General features: G+C 26.6%; 2 protein-coding genes across 2 annotated transcripts in view; both read right to left on the minus strand.

Annotated features, from left to right (window-relative positions):
- The window catches only part of LOC134836030 (cytochrome c oxidase subunit 6A2, mitochondrial), a 351,497-nt gene that overhangs the window by 31,851 nt on the left and 309,457 nt on the right, over positions 1-10,189 (minus strand). The gene's annotated exons all lie outside the window — the stretch shown is intronic.
- On the minus strand, positions 540-5,296 carry LOC134836025 (protein PALS2). Its single transcript, XM_063851143.1, has 4 exons — positions 4,842-5,296; positions 2,264-3,758; positions 920-1,195; positions 540-857 (listed from the first exon to the last, which is right to left on the minus strand). Exons 1-2 carry the CDS (start codon positions 5,005-5,007, stop codon positions 2,530-2,532), a joined length of 1,395 nt encoding a protein of 464 aa, XP_063707213.1. The 5' UTR covers positions 5,008-5,296; the 3' UTR covers positions 540-857; positions 920-1,195; positions 2,264-2,529.

Here is a 10,189-nt window from a genome sequence, read left to right on the forward strand (position 1 = left end):
TCTAAATAATTTTTATTTTTTTTTATATAATTTTATTTAAATGACTTTCTGAACTCCTAAACACAACAAAATGCATTTTTCTACTAACTTTTACACGTAATTTTTTTTTCTTAAAATATTTTTTTTCCTTCATGAGGTCTCAAAAATTAAAAAAAAAATTAAAACTTAAATCTAAAAAAAATTGTAAAAGTAAAAAATTAATCAATTAAAAAAAAACGAGTGTAAACTAAGGGCGGAAAAAATTAAGGTCACTTGAAAATAAATTCAATGTTAATATAAGAAGACTTCTTAACCAAGTGAGTTCATGAAATAATTTTGATAGTAATTTTTGTTAATTAAAAATATTTTGAAATTATTTTTTTTAATTAAAAATATTTTGAAATTTTTTTTTTTTTAATTAAAAATATTTTGAAATTATTTTTTTTTTAATTAAAAAATTAATTCTAATTAAAATATTTTTTTTTTCAAATATTTTAATTATTTTAATAAAAAAAAAATTATTTAAATATTTTTTTATTAATTTAAGAAAATTAAAATAATTTTCAAATTTCTTTTTTTTTTTAAATATTATTATTTTTTCTCAATTTAAAAACAAATTTGGACAAAAAATTTAATTTTTTTTAAATTTATAATTTTTTTAAAATTCAAAAAATTACTATCAAAATTCTTTCATGAACTCTAGCCTTAAAAATAAATCTGATTGTTATTTTTTCATGATTCCAAGATTGATGTGCGTTGCTATACGAGTTTGCTGACCGCAAGTTGAAGTTTGCGTGAGATTCCTAAATTTCGAGTTGAGTTTTTCCAGAAATAATACTGTTGAAAAACTGTTGCTATGGAAGTTTGTTGATTGAAATCTATGGGAAAAGATTTATTTTTAGATTTATTATTTAGAAGTAAATAAAGGGAAAAAACTTACTTTTTAAATGTGGAAGTAACTTGCTTTATGGTAAAAATGCTGTCGATGCTTTGCTTATGAATTATAATTAAAATTAACTTTTTTTTCTTATTGTTTCATCGGACGGATATTAGATGACCAGTTTCGTTTCCTTACGTAAAAATATACTTTTTTTCTTAGTGCGGCTTTCATAATGGTGCTTAATATTTAATTATTCTTTTTTTTTTAGAGTGAATAGCTTTTTTCTATGAACTAACGGTACGATTTGTTACTTGTAGAGTAGATATTGATGTAGGTCTGGAAATAAAAAAAAAAGAATATTTATTAGTTCGAGGTAATTAAATTAACCTTGCATTACATTATTGAGTGTTTAATAAGCTTGAAAGGTCAATAAATATAAAATTGTGAGTAGTAATCATGTGATGATTTTTTCAGAATTTTTGATATTTTTTTTAATTTAATTTAATTTTTTTTCTTTATTTTTCAAAAATTTAATTTTTTTAATTTTTTTTTTTTTTTTTATTTTTTATAAAGAAATTCGAAAATTGACTAAAATAAAAAAATTCAGATTAAAAATAAATCAAATATTTATTTATGATTTTCCAAAATTTCCAAAATTTTGCATAGCTTTTAATTATTTTTTAAAATATTTTTAAAAAATCTACAATTTGATTTAAAAAAAAATAATTTAATTATTTTTAATTTAAAAATAATTTAATTATTAAAAATTAAAATATTTAATTAATCTTAAAATAAAAGAAAAAATATTTAAATATTGCTATTAAATTTATTTATAAAAATCTGAAGATTCAAAAAATTAAATATTTTCAGAAAATTTAGTTTAATAAATTGTCAAGTTTTTTTTTTAAATATTTTTTTTTTCAACAATTTTAAATTTTTTGAAACACTTGATTAATAAAAATTTCTAAAAACTTTTACAAACTCAAAAATTTATTTTAAAAAAAATCAAGAATAATTTTAATAAAATCCGTAAATTAATTTTTCGAAAAATTAAAAATTTTAAAAAAAAAAAATAATAAAGAAAATATTTCAAAAATAAGTTTTTTAAAAAAATATTTCAATAAATTAATCTCGAATATTTTTCAATAATAAAAAAAATAAATTAATAAAAATAAATTTTTAAATTAAATTAAATTGTAAATTAAATTAAAATTAAATTAAATTAAATTATAACAATTTTTTTTCTTCCTTTTAAAAAATTAACGATAAAAATTAAAAAAAAAAAATGTTAAAAATCGATACTTTTCAAGCCTAACACGTGTCTGACTCATCGTGTGAAAAATCATAAAAGCCTATCGATTGTCGTTTGACCTGAAAACTATTCAAACAAAGAAATCCACTCACCATTTTACGTTATATGTTGCCTTAACTTATGTAGTTACGTCGTCGTCGTCGTTGTTTGAAATGACTGAAGTATGCACATCTTATTCACACCTTTTTTCTAACAAATTCTAATAAGATTAAAACAAAAAACAATTCCAATAACACTTTTGCACTTTAGGTTCATTTTTAAATATTTTTTTGATGTGATTTTTAGTACGTTTTGATTAACTGCAAATTACTTTTTTTTTTCACTTTTTAAGCGATTTTTAATGCACAAAAATTATTTTTTAATAGATCCAGTTGACGGGAATCCACTGATGTTCGTGACTGAGTGCTTCCAAGGCTTCGACAACTTGACGGAAAGTGGTGTCAAAGTCCTCGTTGACGACCACCAAGTCGATGTACTTGTCGTACTTTCGTTGCAACAACATGCTTTCCTCGACAGTCGAGATGAATTCGTCGTCTTCGTACAACGAAGCGAGCGATTCCAAGGTTCTGGCACGTCGAGAGCTGAAACGAATCGAACTTTGTCGGTCAAAGGTGAGATTTCGCTGGGATCCGCCGGCAGCACGTCGTTCCGAATAAATTTTCTTGAGTTCATCCAAGCCGGGTGCGGCGACAAACACGACAAATGGCATGAATTCCGGACTGTTGTGCAACATTTTCAGCGACGAGGCGTTGCAATCGATGACACACATGCGTCCCGACTTGATAACATTGCGAATCGAGTCCAAATGTGTTCCGTACAAGTTCCCGTTGTGTTCGCCATACTCCAAAAAGCGATTTTCACGGATGTCATGTTCCATCGTTTCGCGATCCGTGAACCAATAACCTTGTCCGTTCTCCTCCAAAGCACGCATGGGACGACTTGTATGCGGAATGACGCCTGCCAAGTTATCCGGATCGCTATTTATCAAGCGCGTCTTCAGCGTACGTCGACCAACGCCTTGCACCCCAATCAAAACGAGCGTCTTACGCTTAAATGGCGGCATGCGAGTCACTTCTTCGTACAACGTCAAATCAGCTTTGTCAAATTCCGTGTTTTCCTTGCTCTTGTAGAGGATTTTCTTCTTCTTTTTCGAGACACGGGTGCCACAAATGCCGATTTTGTGCACGAAATCCGCCTCTGGAGGCACATAAGCCTTACGACGCTCCTCAAGTTCGAGCGACGGAATTAATCCGATGGAACCGTCGCCACTTACGTGCTTCGCTTGCCACCAATTCGGGTCGTTTACGTTAATTATCTGCAAAATGTCGCCCTGCTGGAACGGCAAACCGATTTCCTTGCATGGCAGTAACGTGTCTTCGGATGGATCGTAGCTGAAAAGGGCGCGCATGTAGCAGCTGAGTTTCTTGCCAGGCTCGAGATTTTTCAAGGATTTTGGGGCCATTTGGAGTTTGGCGGATTTCATTTCTTGATCGACGCCGGGAACGACTTTCAAGGTGATTTTTTGCTTGGCGGAGAGAATTTCGTTTTGCAATTCTTCGGGAGTGGATACGGGAACGGCGTTTACTTCTGCAAAAAAAAAAAAAAAAAATTAGTAAGAAAATTATTTTGGTTTTGAAACTTTTTTAAGATAATTTTTTTCACATTTGAAAATTTAAAAAAAAATAAAATTCGGGAAAATTAAAAAAAATCCTCAAAATTTTGAAAAAAAAATTAAATATGAAGGAGTTTGAAAAAATTTTGAATTTTTTTAGCTTTTAAAATTTTTCGAAAATATTACTTTTTTACAATTTTTCTGAATTTTCTACAAGTTTTTTTTGAGAAAAATTCATTTTAGAATTTTTTTACATTAAAATTTGACTTGAAAAAAAAAGGATTTTTCTATTCAATTTTCAACTATTCAAGAGTTTAAAAATTGTTCCAAAAACGAAAATTATCAAACATTTTCCTGAAATTTTTCGGTAATCCGGTAATCGGAAAATTTTTTAAAAAATCCTAAAAAAAATCTTCAAAATTTTGAAAAAAAAATTAAAAGAATTTTTCTGTTTTTTTTCAATTTTTTCACGTTTGACTTTCGAAAAATTGAAATTCTGAGAAAAAATTATAAGAAATTCAAATATTTTGGAAATTTTTTTAATTTTTGAAAAATTCATTAAAAAAGAAAAATCTCTTGAACTATTTAAAAATTTTTCCAAAAATAAAAATTATTAAATTTTTCATAAATTTTCCTGAATTTTAATTTTTTTTTTTTCACAAATTTTCTCAATTTTTTCTTGTTTTTAACATAAAACTTCTACTGAAAAAAAATTTTAACAAAAATTATTTTCTAATTTTTTTTTTTTTACATTTTTTACGAATTTTCCAAATCAACTGATTGAAAATGGGATAAAAATAAAAAAAAATCGAAAAACTTAAGAAACCTTAGAGATTTCAAATTTTACGTTTTTTAAAAAATTTTCCGAAGCTTTTTTATTTTTTTTTTCTCAAATTTTCTCGCAATTTACGTTCATCAAAAGAATTTTTCCACAAAAAATGTTAAAATTTTTCTCAATTTTTTGAGGTTTTTCTCAAATTTTCCGAATTTTTCCCAATTTTTTTTCAAAAATTTAGAAAAAATCCAGAAAAAAAAATTTTTTTTTAAAGAAAACTTACCTAAAATCGCATCGCCCGGATGCAACATTCCCATTTTGTCGATCATGCCACCCGCGAGAATGCGTGCAACAATCAACTGTCCATTTTCATCAACTTCCACCGTCAAGCCGAGCGGCTCGTTGCCTTTGCGTGAAAGGCTCACCATTTTGATAATTTCGCGCGGCATTTCGTCCGTGATGTCTACGGGATTTATGTAAATTGCGTCTTCGTTGTCTGGATGCGAGAGTTTTTCTAATTGGATTTCGGCAATTTGGTCGTGGGCATTCACCAATGCTTTCAAGTATGGATTTTTGAACAATCGTGCCAGGTCTCTAGCGTCTCTGTGCTTCGATCTCTCAAACTTGTCTATCACATACTTTATTATCTCGAGATTTCCCAATTGAACGGGCTCAATTGGAGGCACTTCGTGGTAAAAGTCGTCGTTTCTGTTTACGGGAGCCACGGCGATGTGTGACGTTGTCTGAAAAAAAATTCAAAATTTTTTATCAATTTTTGTAAATTTCCCTTGAAAAACAGAAAAACCACAACAAAAACAGTAGAAAGTCGAAGGTTGCGTGTACACAGCCACTAATAGCTCTTATAGGGCGTTGGTCACACGAAAATATTTTTGCTTCGACTTTCGCGTAAATCAAGACGCTGGTCAATGGGTTAGTAAGCAAATCACATACCACACAGTTAATTGAACGGTTTAGAGGCGAGAAAAGCAATTAATTTCGCGATTTTGGATTTTTATTCGATTTTTTTCGCTTCGTACCAGGGCGCTACGAAATAAATGAATGAAATTTATCAACAAGTCTGTTGTCACGGAAGCGCTTCCGAAGTGATGACGGAACGATTTTGTTCAGAATTGTTTGCTTTTTTTATTGAATGGAAGTTTTTTGTGAATGGAAAGTGCATTCCGTTGCCAGTTAAGCCGTCATGGAAACTGAAATTTTTGTTTATCAGTCCCAAATAAAGTGTTGGCCGAGAAAAAGTTCCTGATGGAATCGCTTCCAGTTGAGGTGAATTTTTCCCTGTGTTAAATCGATAATTCCCCTTTTATTCCAGTTTTTGTCCCGAATAATTTGAATTTTTATCGTATTTTGGTAAAAAAAGGCGGTTTTATGATGGATTTGATGAGAATACGGGAATTTATTTTTGTTTGAATTTCGCTAATGATTTTTGCACATCATTTATTGAAGAAAAATCCAAGAGTTGTGGAAATTTTTAAATACTTCCAATTATTTTATTTTATTTGGTAATTTTAATTAAGGCCATTAAATTTAATTTTTTCACTTTATGTCACCCCCCCTCCGATTTTGTCGAAAAAATTCAGGGGGAAAATGAAAATAATTAGAAAAAAAAGGATAATTTTTGACATTTTTTGGTACTTTTTTGATTAAAAAACGATAAAAATAGCTCAATTAAATTAAAATGATATTAAATATGAACTAAACTTGCTTTAAAAATTTAGATAAAAACAAAGTTTAAGTCACGTGACCAAATTTATTATTTTTTCTTAAATTTTTATTTTGTGAAATTTTAATTCAATTTTGACTTACAACCTTGAAATAGTGTAAACAAAAATTAATTTAATATGAATAATCAACGTTTAATTGAACGTCAAAAAATTAGTAAAAAAAATGAATATTTTTTCTCCCTCCCTTTATAAAAATCCACATGCGACATAAATTAAATTTTTAAAAAAATTAAAATTAAAAATATGCAAAATTTAAAAAATGTGGAAATGTGGAACTTGAAAATCTAAAAAATTCGTAAAAACTTATAATTTCGAAAAATTACTTAAGAAAAATTTAAAATCAAGAAAACTTTTAAAACTAGAAGACTTTTCCTAAATTTTTCGAGTTCTTACAAATTTCTTATAAACTTTCCCGCATTTACTAATATTTTTATTTTTTTTACCTTAGGCCGTTCCAAATTTTTTCCGATGTTTTTGTCCCAAAACATTTTTTTCAAAATGGGGGGGGCAAAAAAAAAAAATTTTTTTTTTGAAATACTTTTTCATACAAAATGACAAAATTATAACAATTTTTGGTCCTCAATGAATAGTTTAGTTGTTTTATGGTATCTACATTAAGATTTGATGATTTAAAATTGTTCTTAAAGTATTTCAAGTTAAAAATTTTAACAAAAAAAAATTCATAAAAAAAATTTCAAAAATTTTTGAAAAATAATTTTTAGGAAAAAAAATTTTTTGAAGAAAATTCATGTAAAATTTCAAAAAGGTTAAAAAATTTAAAAAAAATTTTTTGAAAATTCCTTGTAAAATCAGTAAAAAATAGACCAAAAAACGGTCATTTTTGATGAAATTTTTAACTTTTTTTTTTTATTTTGCCCCATTGGATTTTCGGCTTTTGAAATGGGGCAGGGGACAAAAAGTTAAAAAAAATTTGGAGCGGCCTTACATTTTTTTTAAATTTTTACAAATTTCGATTTTTTTTTTAATTTTAATTTTTTTTTTTTCATTTTCTGAAATTTTTCTAATTTTTTTTTCAAAACATACAAAATTTTAATTTATTAAAGAAAACTTTTGGACCTCAAAAATATAAAAAATGGAAGACATCTATATCTTAAAAAATGACTTAAAAAAAATTGAAAAAATACAAGGAAATCAAAAATCGTAAAATATTGGAAAATTTAATTTTTAAAACTCAAAAAAAAAAATAATAAAAAATAATGATCATCACAAAATTAAATATTTCTGATAAAATTTTAAAAAAATAATAATAAATTTGAAAAAATCTTGGAAAATTAAAAAAAAAAATGGAAAATTTAATAAAATTGAAGAATAAAAATTTTAATGAAAAAATTAAAATTTTAGAATTTAAAACAATCGGTAAAAAACTTTTCTTTTAACTTTTTTGAAAAAAAAAATTAAAATGAACTAAAAGTATCTTCTTACCTTTTAAAACTAATTTGTTTTTCATTTTTTTTTTCAGATCATTTCGCACATCCTCACCTTCCTACGCAACTCCGATGCCATTTCCCTCGCATTGTGTGCCAAAAAATTCTACAATGCCTACCACGATCCGCGCGTTCTTAAATCACAAAATCTCCAACTTCGTTTCGACAATTGTCGCTTAGACCTTCTCCATGTGCCGCTATCGATTTTTGCCAAAAGTACCGTCAACTATCCGCGTCTCGTGCTCGGAGCGGGAATTCAGTCCGTCAACGAAGACAATGCTTTCAAAAATTTTTGGACAAATTTCGGATCCAACATCAAAGATTTAACAATTGAGACTCCTGGCAACTTGGGATTTCAACTTCTCGCGAAATTTATGCCAAATTTGCGAATTTTGAGGATTTTCAGCAAAGGAAGGGCAATCACGTTCAAAAAGGAAGACAATTTAAAGGAACGCCTTTCGCGAGTTCATTCGCTGGAAATTTCCGCAAATTATGAGCAATTCGAGGATTTGTTGGAACTTTTGCCGTCGTTGGAATTTTTGACTCTCGAGGGGTTCAGTTGCAAGCAATTACGGACATTTACGAGAAATAACTCGCTTTCGTTGCAGTATTTGACGCATTATATCACAAAAGTGCGTGCAATCGAGCTAAAAGGACTCATTTTGCATTCTTACTGCGTCGAAGAGGAATCCAATGAAAAATTTTTCTTCGAACTTGCAGCGTCAACGGGACTTTTGTTGAAAGAACTCGCTTGTTCGATCGAAGGCGTTTCGCTTCCGTTACTCGAAAAATTATTTCATAAAATGGAAAAAACCTTGAGACGCTTGGATTTGACGTCATGGGCTCTCATTTCGGCGGAAATCTACAAAATTATCTTCATGCATTTGAAAAATATCGAAGAACTGACTTTTCGCGGGAAATTAACTCTCGAAGGTTTGCATCACATTTCCGGCTTGAAAAAATTACGAGCTTTGCGTTTCAAGGATTCTTTTGAAGTTCTCGAGATGGATGACGAGAAAAAATCTCATTTTTTGCAAAAACTCACAAATCCAAACCTGAAAGAGCTTCAAATCGACACAAAATGTCTCAATTCCGAAGAGTGTGACGTTTCGTGTTTTTATGAATTTATCTCTGGAGTTGCAGAAAACTTGCAAATATTGAATATCTCGAGATCGAATATCGACGATAAGAATTTGAGTTTTTTGATGAGTTACGCGAAGAACTTGAAACAACTTTACATGAGTGATTGCAAAAATGTGACAACTTTTGAGGAAAAATCATTGAGGAAATTGGAAATTTTAGATATTTCACATTGTCATAACTTGACGCCAAATGGACTGGTGAAACTTTTTGATGATTTTCATACGTTGAGGTGGCTTTTTGCGAATAATTTGGAAGCGGTAAGTAAAAATATTTTTGAAAAATAATCTTAAAAATTAATTTTTTAATAATAATAATTATTATTTTTAATTTTATTATTTAAAGTAAATAAACTAATAATTTAAAATTTGTAAAAAATAAAAATTAAATTAAATTTAATTAAAACATTTAATTAAATTTTATAAAATTTATTAAATTAAAAAAAAATAATTTAATTTTAAATAAATAAATTATTAATTAATTAAATTAAATTAAACTAAATTAAATTAAATTGATTAAATACTATTTTAAAATTAAAATTTAAAAAAAATATATTTACAAAAATTAATTAAATAAATAATTAATTATTTTAATTTTCTTAAAACTTCAATTTCACAATTAAATTAAATTTAATTATAAATTAAAACAAATAAAAAATTTAATTCTAACTATTCAGAAATTAAAAAAAAAAGTCAAATCTTTATTTTTTAAAAATATTATTATTAAATTATTACCATTTTTATTATTGTTATTAATTACCCCGTAGGATAATTTATTTATTTTTTAAAAATTAATTTAAATTTTCAAAATCCTAAAAAATTATTTTTTAATATCTCGTGTTATGAAATTAAAATTCGAAATCTTGAAAAATTATTTTTTTATAAACTTTTCAAAATTCAGAAATTCAAAATTAAAAAACAATAAAATATCCTGAACCAGTAAAAATGTCAAAGAAAATTATATTTCATGAGATATTCGAAAAAATATTTTTAAATAAAAAATAATTTTTTTAAATCAAGCCTTGGAACAATAATATTGATCAATACTATTTATTGCCATATATTGCCATAATTAAATTATTGTTCGAAGAAATTATGGAAAATAAATAATTGTCCAAGAGAAATATGGAAAATAAATTATTGGCGAAAAATTTTATGGAAAATAAATTATTGTTGAATATTTTTTCACCCCATAAATAAAAAATAATATTGTTCCAAGGCTTGTTTTAAATCGTTAATTTTTTAAACATTTTTTCCAAAATACATATTTATTAAATTTGATTTTGTGGTATTTTTTTTTTTTTT

Source organism: Culicoides brevitarsis, chromosome 3, assembly GCF_036172545.1.
Source record: "Culicoides brevitarsis isolate CSIRO-B50_1 chromosome 3, AGI_CSIRO_Cbre_v1, whole genome shotgun sequence".
NCBI lineage: Eukaryota > Metazoa > Arthropoda > Insecta > Diptera > Ceratopogonidae > Culicoides > Culicoides brevitarsis.

Bases quoted from the DNA above. Each gene is read 5' to 3' on its own strand.
- LOC134836025 (XM_063851143.1), bottom strand. From the start codon at position 5,007: ATGCCGCGCGAAATTATCAAAATGGTGAGCCTTTCACGCAAAGGCAAC. The intron at 3,759-4,841 runs GTAAGTTTTCTT...TTTTTTTTGCAG, and splicing joins TCCGGGCGATGCGATTTTAG to AAGTAAACGCCGTTCCCGTA.